Here is a 20,778-nt window from a genome sequence, read left to right as displayed (position 1 = left end):
CTATAAATGGTGTATTGAGATGTATAGTGGATCAAAGCTGCAAAACCAGGGCGACCTAAGCCTGTCCTGGAAGAAGAGACATATATGTAACAATCAGGCTCAAAGTTAGGCTCTCAGAGTTCTTGTTCTAGAGAAGCCATTGTCTGGATTCAGCTCCCTTATCTATTAGACCTCGTCCATGTTACCTGCTTGCTGGCTGAGGCGCGCTCCCGCTCAGCACTCAGCCCCTACAGCCGCAATTAGAGCGGCTTTAGTAGGGGCTCACCTACGCTTCCACAAGCGCGCGGAAGCGTAGGTCTTAGGGAAATTTAAAATTTCCCCGCTTGCCGGCATGCAGGGCCAGTCACGTGAGCGGTTCGCCCAATGAGGGCGAACCAGCATAGTGACGTCACTGGCCCGCCCCCGGCCCGCCTTCTGACGGCGCGCAGGGAAAGCACCCGCAAGGCCAGGGAAAGCACCCGTTTTCCCTGCGCCTCAGCACGCCAGCGGGAAGCTTGGCCGAGGCCTTAGTCTGCATTCCTTCCCTTGTGGCCCCCAAAGGACTTCTACAGGGTTGCAACTACAGTACAATACACTGATATGATAGTAATATTATAATAATAATAAAAAACTATGTTGAATGTCTAAAAACTGTCTGCAATCCTGTGCCTAGTAAATTGTGCATTGTCCAGGTACTTACTAAGTAACCATTCTAGTGCAGACAGCCATGCAATTAATTGCTTACAGATGGCTAATAGCTACAAACCGTGCATGATTTTGGAGATTCCTGATTCCAGTCCTGATGTCCTGACTCATACTGTGCATTTGTCCTGATATTCCTACTTTTCTACGCAAAACTGAGTCACCGTTTCACGTTTCTATAAAAATACCCTGTTGCTATGGCAACCTCCATAATGGTACCAAAAAGTCAGGATTCATGGAATGATCAGATTACAAGTGCAATTAGTGGTACATAGCGCAAGTGTCATTGTCATAGAAACTCATTATCAAAGTGTTACCATAGCAACTCCTGCTGTAGCAGTTTACCTACAAACGTCCTTGTGTTCCTTATGTTGTCCCAGAATATATTTGTATATACCAGTAGTTATCATATCCCCTTTGAGATGCCTCTTTTCTAATGTAAATGAATCTAATTTAGCTAGCCTCTCCTCATAAATCTGATTTTTCCATCCCCTTTATTAATTTGGTGGCTCTTTTCTGCACTTTTTCTTGTTCCATAATGTCTTTTTTTATGGAGTGGCGCGCCAAATTGTACTCCATAATCAAGGTGTGGTCTTACTAATGCTTTATAGAGGATCATAATTATGTTTACTTCCCTCCCATCCATTCCCTGTTTAATGCTAGATACAATCTTATTTGCCTTTACAGCTTCTGCATGACTTTCTAAGCCTGCTGTCTGCAAGCACTCCTAAATCCTTCTCCATCACGGTTTCACCTAATTTTCCCCCATTTAATTTGTAAATCGCCTGATTATTCTTGTTTCCCAAATGCATAACCTTACATTTATCTGTATTAAACCTCATCTGCCATTTAGCTGCCCAAGTTTCCAGTCCATACAAGTCCTTCTGGAGAGAAATGACATCCTGCTCTGATTTGACTACCTTACACAATTTGGTGTCATCAAAGATGTAGACTTTGCTCTCAATAATAAGTTAGAAAGCATGGGTCCCTGTACCGATTCTTGTGACTTTTTGAACTTTGTTTTCTATGCTGGTTTATGAAACTGTTTAGCCACTGGAGAGCACCAGAGAGTAATATTCCCATCTGTGATATTGACGCCTTTTCTGTGGTTAGGTGCGATCCGTTCTTGAACTAATGACAATAATGTGTTCAACGGATTAAGGTCCATATTTACTATGATGTGCTACTCCATAATACAGCGGTGCGCAAACTGGGGGACGCGAGGCTGCCTGGGGGAGGGCGCGCGGTTTACAGAGGCCCGCCACCCTTCTCGAAGGCACTTAACTTAAGTGGCGGGGCAGCTGCAGGGCGTCTGTAAACCTTTACTTACCTTGGCTCCACACGTGTCGCCATGGCAACGCCGCGAGGTCATGTGAAGTCACGTTGCTATGGCATCATGACGTCGGAGCCGGGGTGAGGAGGGGCACGGGGGTGAGGTGACCGCCGGCAGGGGAGCGCAGGGAAAAAAATTTGCGCCCGCCTGCCATAATACACCACTCCATAATACACATTCCAATTGTATGTATTTAGCAGGTACACTGTATGTTTTGGGTCCTGTAAGACCAGCTATACCTATTAATGCAGCAAAAAGTGAAAAATCCTATTGTTTAAAATGATTAAATTAGTTCTGTAGCTTTGGATAATACGGTCTGCATTTTTCTTTAAACTCCTAATGCCATTTTTAATGATTTTTAAATAAAAATATACCGACCCTCCTTTGGTTGCTACAGCAACCATTTAGAAAGCCATATCCACTCCCTCTTCTTACACACCACACACACTCACTCACACTCACTCACTCACACTCACACACACTACCTTTTTGAGCTCTGCCCTTTGGCCGCAAATTACAAAAACTGTCTATGGTTCTGGAAGCTATAACGATAATGTGTTACACTTGCTAATATAAGGTTACATATCACCTGCAGCATTTCACTGACTGCAGCACAAAGTTAGAAGGCGGCCATTTTGTTAGGCACACAACCAGCATTTTTACAGAACAGGAGCACCAAACAATTGCCAGCCTTTATATATAATAATGAGAGAGAAAAAAACGGGGGAGGATGTAGTGGTTTTGTGTTTTGATAAACTGTATAGGTTATGATACTTCCATAGCAATTGCTTGGAGTAACAGCTCAACCCGTTATAGCGTGATCTGCTACAACGCGGATCCGCTTATAACGTGGTCTAAGCGTGGCTCCCGACTTAAAAACATCCAAGTTTTTTTAGTTTGTTTTTGTAGCATAATGGCCGCCACGCAAGGACTTAGTTGACATCTGCAGCTCTCTCCTCTCTGCAGCTCTCTCTCTCTCTCCCTGCTTCATCAGGCTGCGTCCACGCGCGGCGCACATCGCCAATGTTTTTTTTTTTTTTTTTTAGAACATTCAATGCTTTATTGCTAACGAACACACACACACGAACACACACACACACACACACACACACACACACACACACACACACACACACCTCCCCCCCTACACTAATAATTTTAGCATACCATGTAGGAATCGAACCCATGACCCTTCATACACTAGTAGTGATTCTCTACCTGCTACACCATTGGATTGGTGTGATGTCATGGACTCTATTGTGAAACGTAACTTCTACTGCACAGTACTGCACAGTGTAGAGGGTAAAGAATCGCAACTTGTGTCTGAAGGGCCATGGATTCAATTCCTGCATGGTATGCTAAAATTATTAGTGTGGGGGGGAGGTGTAAGTCCTCGCGCGGTGGCCATTTCGCGATCCCGGTTAAAACGCAGTCTCATTATGTGGACCCCGAGCACCGCGTTTTAGAACGGGGTTCAGCTGTACTATTAAAAAAGTAACTGTAAAGGAATACATGCTTGTTGTTTACATAGCAAGATCCATCTGAAGTGTTTATTTCATTTAGCTCCTCCCATGCTCATGACATCAAAGCTGACCAGGCATAGGCTTCCTTCTCCTCTCCTGATTTTACTGATTGATTATTTCACCAGGACAGATTTAAGGGTAAAGGAAACACTTGCAGAGAAATTTCTATTTTAAACTAATTCAAACTAGCCAAATGCTTTAAGGTGGCAGTTCCCCAGGGTGCTTATTTTTGGTACATATTTCTTCACATTACTGTACAAAATCCATCACCTGTTGTTGCCATACTCAATATATTTTTTTAATGTTTATTTTATTCCTAAAGATGTACAGTAGTTCAAAATCTAACTTAATATGGCTTCTAATTTCCTCTTGGTGACATTGGTATACTGCAAAGAACCTTATCTGAGAAGGTGAAGCGAAGATACTCTGTGCTGGAGAAAGTGAGAATAAACAGCAGGAGTTGCATGTAAACGCCTTACTGCAGGCTTTGGGCCTTTTTAAATAAAAATATAATAAAAAATAACTAAGGGGCAACAAAAAAAAGAGGCTAGTTATTGCTTTAAAGAGCATCCCAATGAGCTTGCTTTCAAAATAGGTCATTATGTTTGTATAACAAGACCAATGACGTTGTTCCGTTGTAAGCCTATAGTCAGTAGAGTTTTCCTTGTAAATGAACTAATGCAAACAGATGCGAGTGTTTCTTGGTGCATCCATGTGTATGTACATAGTCGCTCTGCTGACCCTTCTTCAGTCAACTCTAAACCACTGTGTATTTGATGAATGGTAAAATAGAGATGAAAAATATCTCTTCATGTAGACTTATCTAATACATATGTTTTAAATGTGTGTTTGCCACATATTGATATGCGTATATTTTAACATAAATGGAAAGCCCAAGGCTCCAAGGTTGCAAGAGTGCCCCCCCCCAAAAAAAAACCTTGGTTTATTCGGCAATATTCACAGACATCCGGAAACAGAGTAATAAACAGCAACGTTTCGGCTTGACGATGTAGATCCGAAACGTTGCTATTTGTTACGCTGTGTCCGGATGTCTGGGAATATTTATTTATTTATAAAATGTTTTACCAGGAAGTAAAAAAACGCAGGGTTCAGGGCTCTACGGATTGGAAGAATTTATTATATCAAATCCACTTAATAAATTCTTTAAATCCGTAGAGCACTGAACCCTCCGTTTTTTTGCTGACTTTTGGAGTGTGTCTTTCACAGGGACTCCCCTGGATCAGGAGCACCGGTAACAGCAAGTATCAGTTAGAGTTTTCAGTCTTTGGTGTGCAGCATTTATCTTGTTTTTTGTTACCAGGAAGTAATACATTTGAGAGTTACCTCTCGTTTTCAAGTATTGCTGAATATACTAAGTTTGTTGGCATTCTTGCAACCTTTGAGGTGTGGAATTTGTATTTTTGTTACAATTTATACTAGAGGATTTCTTGGCATTCCTCTGTCCTACGTGCACCTTTTTCTTTTATATCCTGTTTTTGCATATCTCTATTTTTATTTATTTATTTTGTTAAACTCTTTTTGAGCTGGTCCTGCCGTTTGCATTCCCATATATTTTAACATGGCGCCCTCCATACAAATACTAATGAAACGTGGGCGCCAAAAGTGAATAATAACATACCAACACCATATGTTGCTAATGAATATATCATCTTTTTTCTTAATGCTTTCTTAATCTATTTTGAAAGCATAATCCTTTATACATTAGCCCCCTATGTTATTGTGGGAGATGAGGGCTGCCGCTTTAAAGGGATGATCACACGAGAACCAAGAGAAGAAACGCCTTTGCATTGTGTTGCAAATGCCTCTGGCAGTTGATGGGTAAATGGTATTATGAGTTGAATGTAGGTGACAGACAATGTTTTTCCCAGGAACATGTAGGTGCATGTGTTTTTCTTTTAAACTGTTAATATTTTTTCTGGTAACTAGTCGTTTTTTGCTTCTTTTTTTTCCCCTTAGATTATTTTCTAAACTTTGTATTTATTTTTTTGATGATGGGTTTGTTTCAAAGGTTTTAAAATATCACCTTTCACATAACAAAACCCTGCAGATTTTTTTTTAATTAATTAATTTTTTTAATTCATTCTAATTATATTTGTAAGCAGGGTTCTTTAAGTATTTCTAATAATAATAAAAAAGAATACTATACACTTGCAAAGTGCAAATGGACCTCCTGAAATGGACCCGTACCCTCATGGCGTCAGATGAATTCATGCTGTGTGCTTGGCCACGTGTTCCGTGCTGATTAACAAGAGCCATGCGACCCCTTAGGCTGAGTCCCCGCTGGCGCTGAGCGCACTGGAGCTCAAAGCATGCGAGCCGGGTGTCCTGCGTCTGCTCGCGCGCCCGCAGGGGGGGGGGGGGGGGGAGGAAAGAGGGGAGTGGGGCGGCGGCGGCGGCGGCATTGCCGAATAGTTGAGCGAGCGGGAAAGTTAAAAAAAAATATTTACCTGAGCGCCACGATAGCCCCAGGTTTTCTTTTTGAAGTGTCACGGTAGTCCTAGTCTTCTGCGGTCGCTGTCATAGGTATATTACAGATCACTGGAGACCATGTCTGTGGCACTCAGGCACTAAAGGTTCATATATTACATCAGTTTATAGCCTGTATTGGATTATTCTTTTTGGAACATCTTCATCATAACTGGTGCGTGCTCCTTTGATAGATTACAGAGTAACATTGTAACAGGTTTGTCTGTGTTTAGGGACTTTACATTGTAACTCTATCTGTTGTGCACTGTCTATAATATATTGTCTCGGCTGCATTATCAAAGGGAAGATAAAGAGCAATGCTCTGTCTACAGAGATCTAGCTAGCAAAAGAAGAAAACAGTGATAGGATTGTCACACACACACACACACACACACACACACACACACACACACACACACACACACACACACACACACACACACACACACACACACACACACACACACACACACACACACACACACACACACACACACACACACACACACACACACACACACACACACAAAAATGTGATGTGCATTTTAAGAAGCCCTGTGCATCTCTAGCAAAGGAAAGCCTGAGCATTGCTCTGTGGATCCGTTCAGTGGAGGAGGAGTCAGCACATTTGCAGAAATCCTTTCGGTGTGTGTTCTCCCGTATTCCCACAGAGGTGGATATGCGCACGCTCGGTAGGCACAGTGCCAGTCTATAAACAATCCTACGTGTCTCATCTGCAGATTATTATTTTTTTTAGTTGATTTTATGTCCGCGAGAAAGGAATCTTCTCGTGTACATATATGCAAAACATAATGGGGAGAGGCTGTAGAAGCGAGGCATTTGTTTGAAAGATGTGTGTGTGTGTGTAGTGGCAGGGTTGTGGTTTTGCACTTGACTTCAAAGTGGGACACTTTGGTTAGGGACACAAACCCGCTCCTTTTGATTTGGGAAAATTGATTTATTTCAGGGGGGAGGGGGAAGGAAGAAGAGGAATATGATTGGTATCTATTAAATCCATATACTGTATAATCAAATCCAATGATATACATATAGACTTTGTGTGCCTGCATGTGAGTATATACGGTATGTATTCAGTTCGTTCTTTGTAAAAAAAAAAAAAAAAAAAAAAAAAAAAACGGTACTCAGGGCCGCAGACAGCTTTCCCAAGGCTCAGGTGCGTCCCCTCCCCCCCCCCCCCGCCATCTCTCCCCTCCCACACCACCTCTCCCACACACATACCACCTTTCTCTACACTCCACACCACCTCGCTCCCCCCCCCACACCACCTCGCTCTCCCCCCCACACCACCTCGCTCTCCCCCCCACACCACCTCGCTCTCCCCCCCACACCACCTCGCTCTCCCCCACACCACCTCTCCCCCCATACTACCTCGCCCCCCCACACACACTACCTCTCTCCCCCCCACACCACCCCCTCTCCCCCTCCACACCACCCCTCTCTCCCCCCCACACCACCCCTCTCTCCCCCACAGCACCCCTCCCCCCCCACACCCCCGCTCTCTCCCCCCCACACCACCCCTCTCTCCCCCCCACACCACCCCTCTCTCCCCCCCACACCACCCCTCTCTCCCCCCCACACCACCCCTCTCTCCCCCCCACACCACCCCTCTCTCCCCCCCACACCACCCTTCTCTCCCCCCCACACACCCCTCTCTCCCCCCCACACCACCCCTCTCTCCCCCTCACACCACCCCTCTCTCCCCCCCACACCACCCCTCTCTCCCTCCACACCACCCCTCTCTCCCCCCACACCACCCCTCTCTCCCCCCACACCACCCCTCTCTCCCCCCACACCACCCCTCTCTCCCTCCACACCACCCCTCTCCCTCCACACCACCCCTCTCTCCCTCCACACCACCCCTCTCTCCCTCCACACCACCCCTCTCTCCCCCCACACCACCCCTCTCCCCCCCCACACTTCCTCTCTCTCCCCCCCCCCCCCGCCCCCCCACACCCTCTCTCTCCCTGCCCCACCCCCTCTCTCCCCCCCACACACCCTCACTTCTCCCCGCCCCCCCACACACACACCCTCTCTGTGACACGTGTATGCCCCTGCTATTCCTGGAGCTGCAAGTTGTTGTAGTCTGGGGAATTCCATCTACGGACCCCCTGCTTCCATGCTACTATGCAGTGTTGTGCCTACTTTTAGTTACTCAAATGTAAGTTACTTATGCTTGTGTGTGTTTTTAATACATATATCTACAACTCACCTCTGCTGCTTGGTGTCTTCCTTGTAGTTATATGTATAAATACACACACACACACACACACACACACACACACACACACACACACACACACACACACACACACACACACACACATTCGGGCCTTGGTATATTCGGCCCCTCAGGAGCTCTTTTCTCTCCTGCACTTAGCTGTGGCATCCGCCTGCTTGCTGCCACCCTCCTTCTGAACTGCAGTGTCAGATGACGCCATTGAATGTCACCAACGTGGCATCACATGCCGTTGCATTGCCATGGTAATGCGACGTCATTAGACACTGCGACGTTGCATTATCATGGCAACGAGGCGCCGTGTGATGTCACGTTGGTGACGAATGATGCTGCGGTTCAGAAGGAGAAGGGCAGCAGCAAGGAGTGACAAATAATGATACTACCGAGAGACAAAAACATATGCAACATAGTCGGGCCCCAGGATAACCCTGAAGAAGTCATTTGTAGAACGAAACGCATAGGGCTGAGGTCCCTGTTATGATCTTCTAAAATATAGTCTTCAGATTGCTTTTAGAATACCTATCTCAGGCTGTTTGTGCATGCCCAAGGTGTAAGGGACTGTTACAGCGATCCCCTCGGTAAACTATGGCCCAGTTGCTTTGACGTCACCAACGCGATACCATCGCGAGACTTGGAGAGTTGGGAGGAGAGGCTCCGAGACGGTGGCGTCCGTGCTGGCGTGCGGTGACCATTCTCCGTGGAGACCGGACCCTACCTGAATCATCTCCGTTACTGAGATAGGATTTTATCCTATAATGCATGAATTTGCTACCCTGTTGTAAGTAGCGGTCTACTTGCGCTGTATAACCAATACAAACGTACTTCACTATATTGGTCTTTTTTTCATCCTTTAGTTTCTACCCCGGCTTGGAACTATTTATGGACTCTCATTTATTCATGTCCCTGTAGTTATTTCTTATATTTGATTTATCTATTTGCCTTTGATGGCGCCTTTTGTTTTCTGTCTTTATATTCACTTTTTGGGTCATCGTGTATAGCCCTAACATTGTGGCAGCATTCATTGACACCATCCAAACATTTTCTGTTTACTTCTTGCAAACAAGATTCTTTTGATCTACTGTATCCAATAAAGAATATCACTTGTGAGCACATTCACATGTCTTAGACAGGTCTGCAACCCTGCCTTTCAACCATTATCACCTAGCATACAGTGCTTCCACTGCAGCAAGGGATTCTGGGAAATGACATGCAAATGAGCACACAATGTGTCACCTTTTGCCTGAAATCCATTTACATGGAACCCATATAAGCAAATGCTCTGCTGTTCACACAGCTTTTAAGCACAGCATGGGATTAGCTGCAAAGCCAGTGAAACCAGTCGCAGACGTGAATGTGCTCACACGTGATATTCTTTATTAACTATATGCTAACGGTGGAGGTTTTTTGTCGCCTTTTTCACCCACCATAACATTGTGCGTGTATGCATGTGTGTGCGCGCGCGTGTGTGTATGTATATATAAATAAAATATATCTGCGCATGCAGGAAGATTGGGAGACACGGCAAGAGCATTGGATTTAATAAGGTTCTACCATGTGTTGCGCGGGTTCCCGCGCTTATGTGCATGCACACATTCAGCCAGTAATGTTCATGTTTCGTCTCCCCTGTTCTGTTGACAGTTCAGCAGGTTGGAGATATGCGTTTGCACATGTGCAGTAGCTATGAGGATTGACCTCTCTGATCTACCTTAGGGAGGTGGGCTGGCAATGGCTTGGCGCCAAAATAGATTGATTAGTTCACTATTTGTAGAACCAGTGTGATTCGCAATGGGGTAGGAGCTAGATAAAGGTCCGAAACGTTGCTCCTTTCTTTCTTGTATTTACCCCTGATGCTTGTTTGATGAATTAAACCGTATTTTAGTATTGAACGGACTAGTGAGTGTTGCGGATTTTGGGGATTTTTGTTATATATCTAGACACACACACACACACACACACACACACACACACACACACACACACACACACACACACACACACACGCGCTAAAAGAGAAGTTACTAAGTACATTTGTATGTGATGTAGATATTGTGTATAAAATGAATCCACTTAATGATGTGTCAGTGATATATAAATATGTGGATATGCAGATATTAATTTACAATTGCCCTAAATGTGTGTGAAAATAAGTAACTTCCTGAAACTACGTTCCTTCTTTTAATTGTATGACCTGTAAGGGGCTTGTCAGTGTTCCCCGCTCACAAGAACATACACAGACCACATCCCTTTTCAAGGGACAATTCATCTATTCGTTCTACCCAAATATCTATTCCGGGAAACCAGCATTTTCTACCATGAGCTGATTGGTATTTTTAACTGAGATCTGAACTGCAAGTATTACTGCTTTTTGCTTCACATATATTTTATATCATAGTTTCAAGTATTGTATTACTATGGAATAGTATGTGTAATGTTTTTTCCATCTGCTATTTTTTTACATAATAATGCAGGCCCTCATTCTCTCCCATCTCGATTACTGTAACCTCCTGCTGTCCGGCCTTCCTGCCTCTCACCTGTCTCCCCTACAATCTATCCTAAACGCTGCTGCTACAATCACTTTACTCTCTCCTAAATATGTCTCGATGTCTCTCCTGCTGAAATCCCTCTCCTGGCTTCCAATTAAACTGTATCACTTACTAAATTCTCCTCACTTTTAAGGCTGTATACCCCTCCTTACATCTCAGCCCTAGTTTCTCGCAGTACACCTGCCAGACTCTTGTGTTCTGCTCAAGGATGTCTTGTGTCTACCCCTTTTATATCTAAAGCCCTCTCCTGCCTAAAATCTCACTCACTGCCCCACACCTCTTGAATGCCCTTCCTCTCTATCTATCTGCCACCCTCTCTCCCTTTAAGACCTATCTAAAATCAAGCCTCTTTAACGAAGCTTATGGGTATCTCCGCTGGCTGATACTATACATCTCGGATGTACTGACCTCGGCCCCTTGCAGACGCACTCACCATAACCCCCTCCCACTGTCTCTGTAAGTTCTCCCTAATTACCATATCGATTGTAAGCTGTATGGGGCAGAGAATCCCTTTGTTATTGTACTGTCATGTCTGAAGCACTTCATTATGTGTTCTAATAATGTCACGTTTATTACTGCTGTGAGCTCTAGGTACCTGGATGGCGCTATATAAATAAAGATATACATACATATTTTATAAAAGGATTTAATTATAATTATTGGCCCCATTAATCACCTTACAGAATAGATTGGAACCTACAGGAAAGAAAGTGACCCTGGGGATGTGTAGCTGGATCAGCAGAGTCTGGAGATTCTGAGGCTGCTTTTGTCATGCAGCTGGGAGGCTCAATTCTTGTATATCTCTTCCCGGGACCATAACGTGCATTGCAAAGAATTTGTGTGGTGCTTCCAAATGAGTGAGATGTTGAGGTTCTCAACCAAAATTGGACAATATATCTCCCTTTCAGAGGAGGAGGGGGGGGGGGGGCAGCAACGAATTGCAGGCTACTTTAGCAGACAAGTTTTAATGACTTGAATAAATGAGGGAATGGATTCTTGCCATAAGAGACTATCTTTTAAAGCTGCAGTTCATGCAATAGCCTGAATGTGTTTTTTGTTTTTAAATAAATCAGTTCTGTAGTAAGAAAAAATACTTTTAGCATTTTCTGTTTTTAAAAAAACAACTTTGAAAGACCAATTTTCTTGTATTCTATTTTAACAAGCATGCTTGTTCCTATAGCAACGATTTACATTCCCCATATTTAAAGATGTCGCCAAACTTTGCCGATCAATAGACGGAGAATGAATTGACCGGCAGCTATGCAGTTTTTTTTAGGCAAGTAGAGATTGCCCACATGAAACTATTGAAGTTAAAAAAAAAAAAAAAAAACGGGTGCCTGAACTGCAGCTTTAATAAATGGGGCTCGCTCCAAAGTGCTGACATAGCATTATGTGGTTGCTCCTATAACTCTCGCTGCCCTGGGGTCTGCATGGAGAAAGGTGCAAGCCTCCTCCTTCTTTCTCCTGGTCTACGGTAAAGCAAGGGGTTACTAGCAGCCTGCGGCCGCATGAAGCAGCAGCCCCGCCTGTGAAGGCCTGCCCAACAAGGCAGCATTTCCTGTGTGTGCTCGACAAGCCAGTTCAAACACACCAGGGAAAGTTCAATGAGCAAAAGGCAGACCTAAAGAACCTACTCGGGAGCCGTGTACGAGGAGACGTCTGCGAGAGCAACCCAGTTGCATAGGGTTAACGAGACAAGTCTGCTCCCACCAGAGAAGAGAGAGAGAGAAAAAAGGAAGACGCTTTGAGGAAGTGGCGGAAATTCCCCCTCCTTTCATCGTGCAGACTGGTAGAAGTGAAATTTCAGCAGCCGTTAGAGCTGTGGGACATGGAGAGCAGAAGCTGCTGATGCTGTTCGGGGAAATACAGCCACCTGGCTCTTAAAGGGGCCTTTTCCCCTGTATGCTGGGCGCTCTCCGGTGTGTTGCTCCCAGGGTTGGCACTGCCAAAGAAAATGTGCAGCAACAGCTGTCTTAGCCAAGCATGACATATACCTGCCTGTCCTATTGGCTTCGTCATAGTGGGCAAGGAACTTTATAGAGAGCCCTCTGCCAGCTGCCGGACCAGGGATGGAGGAGGAAGAGGAGGCCATCGGCTTTCTGGACCGTGTCTTGGAGGACGAGGATGGCTTTTACCCAGAGGACGGAGAATGCCAGACCCCGACGAGCCCTGACGCGGACTCTCCTTTCCCGGAATCCCATAAGGTGGGCTGGGGACTTGAAACATGCAGAACAGGGGTATGTCTGCCTCACTTATGTCAACAAGGGGAGCGCCGCTGTTTGCGATGCCACCTCCTGGCATAATGTGCAGCTTATGCCCTTGCTGCTAGGTAGACCCGCAATGCCCTACTGTGCAGGTAACCAGCAGCAAAGGTGTTAACTGATTTGCTGCCAAAGGGGCCTGCAATGCCCAATATAATATCAAGTAGCGCAATGTTGCATTCCCCTTTGGCAGCACGGTCTATAAAACATTTTTTATTTTTTAAAGAAAAGAGGATTCTAGTTTAATCTTTTTTTTTATTATTATTATTTACCCCCTTTCCTGCTCTTCTAACACACATATTCCATTAGACTTAAAACAAGAACTAAAAACAAAAGTTTCCACACTTCCCTGTGTAAAGGGATTGTGGTCTGCTGAAGTTTAGCACAGTACAACTACTTTTAATTAGCTCATTGAACACTGGTTTGGTGGGGAGCCTACCTATAACCCCTATTTAAAAAATAAAAGCATCTTTATACATCCCCAGGACTCACTAATCATGCAGAAAGTGGAATGTAGTCACTGGTTTAAACACACAAGCCCTTGAAGATGATGATATGGTGATTTTGGGTTGTGTCTGCCACTGCTTTCTTCTGACTGACACTAATTACTGTACACTCCCCAAGTTGTAGCTTCATTGCTGCTGTTTGCTGAGGGCTAAAGGGCGTTAATGTTGAGCAGTTATTACGCGAGGCGGTTGGGAGTGTGATCTAGTACCGTATATTGTTGCACATTAATTTTCAAGGCATGGGGCAAAACAAAGCATAACATACTGCTGTCAACATGGAAGTTGCTTGTAGCTATAAAACATTTCAGTCCAATCAACCCCACTAGCTCTTTCAACTGCAGTGTTTTGCTTCTATTCTGTGCCATGTGCAATTCGCTGCTAGCTATAGATTTATGATGGTCTGTTTTGTAATTTATATAGGTGGCACTCCCTAAGCTGTGCAGCCAGCGGGATACTGGGCTCTGTTCAAGGTGTCTAGCCAGGCACACCCCACATAAAGTCACGTGACTTAGAGGGATTTTTGCCTGTAGCGAGATGCAGGTAGTAGGCAGGAGGGAGACAGGAGCATGCTGTAACCCAGCCCTCCCGGTGACGGACGTGTGATTACTTTACACAAGATCTGAGCGAGAAGATGGGTGGAGCTCAGGTGTACAATGCCAAGATTTGCGATTTCCCAACTAGCAAAATGAAATCAAGGTCCTCTTTTATTACACTTGTGTGATCTCCATGAGTTAAAGCAGCAGTTTGGGGGTAAAACCATTGCCAAATGCTGCCAAGCACTGCTGTGTATATAAATAATGATTTACCTGCATTCTACTTTTCCTGCATCTGATACCACCCATCCCTTTAAAATTCCCATAGACAAACCCCTACACGGTGTAATGACTACTCTTTTGCTCTGTAGCGTTGACAGGCACCACACACAATTGACGTTGAAGATCTTCGTTTGTGTTAGAGCTGCTTTTGTTATATGTGTAAACAGGGCTGGCAGAGCGGCCCAGTAATACAGAATACATAGAGCATTTTTTTAGGGTACTTGAAAGACACTTAATTATACCGTGCAGCATTTTTTAAGAGAAGTAAAACATTTATGTTGCAAGTGTGACATTTTGCCTTGCAGCTCTATAGAAGCTTTGCGGTGTTGTGTGTCCAGCTTTAGGTCACAAGGCAGTCATGGTATTTAGATTGCTTGCTGCTCTTCTCCTTGTTATTTGCATGTGACTCTTCCTGTTACCGGTCAGCTTAGCTCATCTCTGAACCGGCCTATTTGCAATGGTTGGGCCGGATCCTCTTTCAGGTTACATACAGTACCTGTTGTCGTTGGAATGACTCACAATTTAATGCCAAGCCTGTGGATTTCAATTTTTAAGAATTTCAGATCCCCTGCAAAATGTCTGCTCACACCTTGGAGCCTCAGCCTACCTAACTTGGATATATATATATATATATATATATATATATATATATATATATATATATATATATATATATATATATATAGTCTAATTATACATTTCCCATACCATGTATAATTTATATAACATGCAATATAACTTCCTAATAAGGTTTCAGATCATTTAGTTGAACTAAAAAGTATTGTGGTCTCAAAAGCAAAAAAAAAAAGAAGTCCATTGTTATAGAATTTCAGCCCAGGTTGAAATCCACTGCAGTATTGTCGTTTTATAAAGTGAAATTTAGCAGAAGAACACGTCTGGCTCAGATTTTATAATCAATTGGTAGTCAGTGAGGTGCAAAACAGGAGAGAACAATGGCAGGTGACGAAGGGGAAAGCTCTGTATGCTGCACTCACACGACCAATAAGAGTTAAGTACTTGTAATAATTAAAGAGCTTTTATTGGGTATTTATATAAAATAATGTCAGACTGGTGAAGTCAGTCAAAAAGTGGTGAAATTACACAAATATATGTGCAAAAAGTGAAACAGGTTCAAAGTGTGATTATACCAGGGGCAGCATATCAGACACCGATGTCTCGGTATAGGCACAGCAGCACGGTTGATATGAAATATGGAGAGCAGTCCTGTGTGAGTGGAGGGAAGGCTGCTATTCCAGAAGTTGCCTGGTAATTAGGACTGGCTGTAGAGGTAAAAAAAATATATATTTACAAATTTAGCAATAATGAGCAGCCCCTGTGTGGATAGCTAGTATAAGTACTCCTGTGTATTCAATAGTGCGTGATAGCAGTATATGTGAGTACTTTAAAGTAAGCTATAGCAACCCTGGCCTACACCCTGATCCAATCATAATTTTATTATTACAAATACTTAACTCTTATTCGCCATGTGAGTGCAGCATACAGTGCTTTCCCCTTTGTCACCTGCCATTGTCATTTATTAGTCTGACAAGAAGAAAGGGAGGTCCTCTTTCCCCAAAATAATGTACATATGACAAATTAAATGGGACATGATTTTTTTCTGGATCCATCTTACAAAGAGTATGTATGTATATATATATATATGTATATGTGTGTATATATATGTATATATGTATATATGTATATATATGTAGAGGTATAAGTACCGTGTTAGCCGAGCTTCAATAATCAAAAAATAAATAGATGATACCGTTCTGTGGCTAACGAAATGCTTTTATTTGTGCGAGCTTTCGAGATACACTGATCTCTTCTTCCGGCGATGTTACAATGAATGAAGCAAGGATAACTTAAAAACAGTGTCTCTTGGAATGTTATCTGTGCTTGTCCTTCCCCCGTTGTGGATGTGTTGACACCTCTAGCCATATAACACATCCACACCGGGGGAAGGACAAGCACAGATAACATTCCAAGAGACACTGTTTTTAAGTTATCCTTGCTTCATTCATTGTAACATCGCCGGAAGAAGAGATCAGTGTATCTCGAAAGCTCGCACAAATAAAAGCATTTCGTTAGCCACAGAAAGGTATCATCTATTTATTTTTTGATTTTATATATATTTATATATATATATATATATATATATATATATATATATATATATATATATATATATATATATATATAGCAAATGGAAATATTACTGTATACTCATTTGCATGTCTTAGACAGGTCTGCAACCCTGCCTTTCACCATTATCACATATTGTGTGTGTGTGTATATGTACACACACACACATATGTTCACACATTCTTTTAGATATGTGTATTTATATGATATGTATACTATGCATATATATGTGTATAGATAGATATATCTTTACTGTGTAATTATACAGTGTAGCATGCAGAGAAGTAAGGAACTGGCTTGAGAGATTCTGAGGTTTCCAGTCTAGAATTGTGTTTTTCTTATTCATGACCACAAAGAATCCAGTTTGGATTGTCTTGTTTTCAATTTGGATGTTGGATAGGGAAAGGTAAGGGGAGGGGGGGAAATAAGATAGAAAGCCAGGGTTGTGAGGGGCGCACAATGATTACTTTTTTGCTTTGGGTATGATAGATTGTGGTGGTCACCTCTGGCAGAGAAAGTGTTAGGCCAGTTAATGTGGGTTCTTCCTCCTGGCTCTTTCCTATATATCATACACAGCAGTCTTCTTTTATACATGACGTGGGCTCTGTAAGTATGTGTGCTGCCCTTCCCTGTGTTCTCACTGTCCTGCAAAACCTTCCTTTTGAACACAGAGCATTTGACTAGAGCCGACAGTGCAAACTTGCCCTGCATTCGCACTGACTTGCCAAACCTTCCAGCTGTGGAAGTGTATCCTCCCCTAGATCCAAACAGCACTGCCAACACTTCACTTTATACAAATAGCAAGTACAGTTCTATCAGCAGTAGGATCAGTCTTTCTCCCACGCCTCCAACACACATCTTCCAAAATTTTCACACACACATTGACCAGGTACTGCCGACGTTGGGACTCACACATCAAACCCAGCCATATTTATAAAATCGTTATGGGCACAGAAGTACTGTAGTACCGGAACACTCCCCCGTCATACACAAGCCCCCTCTCCTAGATTTGGGTTAGAACTTGTGCAGTTCTTTTGCTCACCCGCCTAGGGTGTGAAAAACAAGCAGGATGTTGGTGAGAAGACGAGATAATCAATATTTTGCCTTCCGTCAGTTGCTTTGGAGCTATTCATTTGCATATATCTAATTCAAATTCCTTGGCCTCATCCTAAAAATAAATCATGCTTGGCTTTGCATCTTGGATTTGTGTTTGCATCAACTTCATTTGCATAAGGGGCGTGGTTGGAAAATTATATATCTCCCATTAACCAATTGTAACAGTTTATTTTGCTTTGCACCGATACCCTTTTATTATACTGCATCTGGTGATGCCTGCATGACTCTAAAACAGTTAAGTTGCCATACAATGAACTGTCACTAGCCCATCTGTAAAAAGCACTCTTTAAAAGGCCCCTATTAATACACAATGTATGGAATTCAACTCACATTTCAAACACACTTTGTTTTTCATTTGATTTCTAATGAAGATGTTGACCTGTATAAAGTTAATTGGTTACTAAGGTTAGGGGGAGGAATAAATTATATTCACGTGTAAGTCTCCCTGCCGGACTCCTGGGGAGTTTACAATCAGTGTCTTATAGTGGCTACTCGTGGTGCTTTTCCTTACTCACGGTGCAGGCCACGTGCGGCTGGGTGATAATGTAGAAATGATGGTCAGGAACTTTTGTAGTACAGAAAAAAACCGCTCTTTATTTGCCCTCTTTTACTGGGGCTCTTTTCATCCATAGTTACCGATATCAGTTCCATTTGGGCTGCTAAGCCTCTTGACTATTGCATCCCTGGGTGCCCACTCTTAAGTTGAGGAGGTGCAGACTCTTGGTTTCTAACTAATTGTCCTAGTCCTGGTCTGCATAACCTCCGTTACTCTGTCACTAATGGCCCCTTCCCGACACCTGGCTGACTCAATGTGGATAACGGATCTACCTCCCGCTCCCGTCTATGAACTGTCATTCCTAGACATTGTCTGAGTGAGGCCTGTGCAGGCCTGCCTGTAGAGCTGATCCGTATGGACCCTAGGGCCTCCCTCAGGGGGGAACCTCTATATAGTGCATCCTCTTCTGTCAACCACTAAGTTCACATTTTCTTTATCGTGGGACCTTATCTGAAAGGGCACTGTCCCTCACTAAAACACAACAAACGGAGACTGTTCCTTCCCATATATTCAGGAAAACACTTCTTAACTATATACACTGAGGCTCCTCCACTCTGTCCTCAAGGAACCTAACCTCTAGAACATTCTCCTTCCTATATGTATCTCTAGTGTAGTCCTTGTCTCCAGGCAACGATGGGCAGGGCTTAGTATTGGCTGACTCCCAGCACCATGTAATAGAAAAGGCATTATTACTCTCTATGTGGATCCCACCACTAACCCCTTAAGGCCATGGTAATTCCATAGGTTACACACGTGTAATTCAAAGAAGGGTGCCAGATATTGAGGATATTTGTACCTCGGTTCCATTGGCCATTTTAGTTCACACATGCACCTGGAATTGTTATCTCTATACCTGAAGCATATTCTAATTGGTTTCAGACCTGTTTTTGTTTTCGGATGAGTGTTCAGTGTTTCTCTCCTGATTGAGAAGCAAAAAAAAAAAATAGGGTTCTAGGTAGTTGAAATATCACCTGCAATCTATAGGTAGAAAGTAAAAAAACGAGAAGTATTGATAGTACAACGTCTAAGGTTCTTTGTGCACCCTCCTGGTCCTTCATTGTCTGGATTTTGTCTTGTCCAAACTTCTGTCCCATTCTAAATCTTGCACGGTGAACTTCTTATTTCTCAAATGTCACCCTATTCTCTCCCACCTTGTGCACAGGTAAATGTAGAGGGAGTCTGGGATTGCATTACTGTTAAGTCAAGCTGCGAATGTTGGTTAGGCCAGTCTGAGAGGTTGAAAAAAGAATAAACAAATGTATTGTGAGTGCTAATTTTAGGAAACAAACTGACACACACTGTATATAATGCGGTTTTGGATTCCTTACCTCTTTATTAGGACGTATCTGGCAGTAAGTAGGTTATGCTCTGACTGATTGTCATCTCCGGCAGGACATGCCACAAAAACACTTTTGTTTGTTCAGCTCATTTGTTTTCGTCCTTGACATGTACATTTTATGTCCTTGAATGGTGAGAACCTATAAAACGGGTTTCATAGTTTTGGATTCAGCCCCAAATTTGCACAGCTATTAAAGACATCTCAATGACTTCATTGCCAGAATGGCCTGGAAGAGTTTACAAAGTAATGAAGGGGTTAAATTATGAGGTAACCAATAGAAATATTAGTGAAGTTGTTATATCCTGGAGTGCTCACAATATGGTTAGCTTAGAGTGACTATGGCTTTGACATCCTCAAACTAAAAGTAGCCTTGTGGCTTGTGATTTTGGTAAGGGCAAATATGTGTGAGAGCTGAACCACTATTGTGCGTGTGAGATATAGGATAGCATTTGATACCTTCCTGGCCGAGTCTGTCCACAGAGAAAGATAAGATTTAGCATGGTTGTGTACGTCGTACTTTCCTCTTCTGTGGGAAGGTCAAGGAACTTATAGTAGATAACTTCATCTCCTAGAGCAAAAACCTTTGCAGTCCTTCATTTCAGCCTGCCCCTCAGTGAATAAACACAGGCTGGAGTTCAGATGACAGAGTGCATGAACGGTACTTCTCATAAGAACCATTAATCAGCCTCTCCCTCTGGTCTTGTCATGTGCAGACTTAGCAAAGCTTATGGTCTTACTTGTCTCAAAAATAATAATATATATATATATATTTCTACTCCTAGATAGGACAGAGCTATATCTCAAATTGATGCAGAAATCTCAGCCGTTCATCCTCCCTGATACCTCCTTTAAATTTTTGGGGAGGAGGCCTCTGAATTTTGGACTCAAGCAGATGCCATTATATTTTGTATGAACAGACCTAATTTTTGAATTTGCTGAATGTTTGGGTCAAGTGTTTTTCAGCTAATAACCACAAATCTGGTTAGGGTGAGCTGAAGTCTACTAATGGCAAGATGTTTAAAGGGTTTGAATCTGGGTAACCGCTCTGAGCGGCAGTCTTGTGATTGAAATTTGCCGGCAAGGCCATGGCACTCTTGTGTGCTGTAGCCTCTCCGGCAACCAAAAGATTACGTTGGTTGTAAGCAATGTGTGGTAAGACTTTTGGTAGAGGCTGGGTTTTCTCTGTCCACTTCCATTTGTCACTGTGTTCAACAAG

General features: G+C 43.2%; 1 protein-coding gene across 4 annotated transcripts in view; it reads left to right on the top strand.

Moving 5' to 3' along the window:
• ABR (ABR activator of RhoGEF and GTPase) overlaps window positions 1-20,778 on the top strand; it is a 229,914-nt gene that overhangs the window by 42,065 nt on the left and 167,071 nt on the right. The window contains exon 1 of one of the 4 annotated variants that reach the window (XM_075594181.1): window positions 12,374-13,061. The exons of 2 other annotated variants lie outside the window; for them this stretch is intronic. In XM_075594181.1, coding sequence (XP_075450296.1) covers window positions 12,894-13,061 — 168 coding nt within the window. In that variant the 5' untranslated portion in view covers window positions 12,374-12,893. Of the gene's footprint in view, window positions 1-12,373; window positions 13,062-20,778 lie in introns of those variants that run through there. One more of the 4 variants, XM_075594182.1, reaches the window with a different exon arrangement.

This window comes from Ascaphus truei, chromosome 3 (genome assembly GCF_040206685.1).
Source record: "Ascaphus truei isolate aAscTru1 chromosome 3, aAscTru1.hap1, whole genome shotgun sequence".
Taxonomy (NCBI): Eukaryota; Metazoa; Chordata; class Amphibia; order Anura; family Ascaphidae; genus Ascaphus; species Ascaphus truei.
The sequence above is the reverse complement of the archived record's forward strand: the minus strand, read 5'-3'. Positions and strand labels throughout refer to the sequence as shown.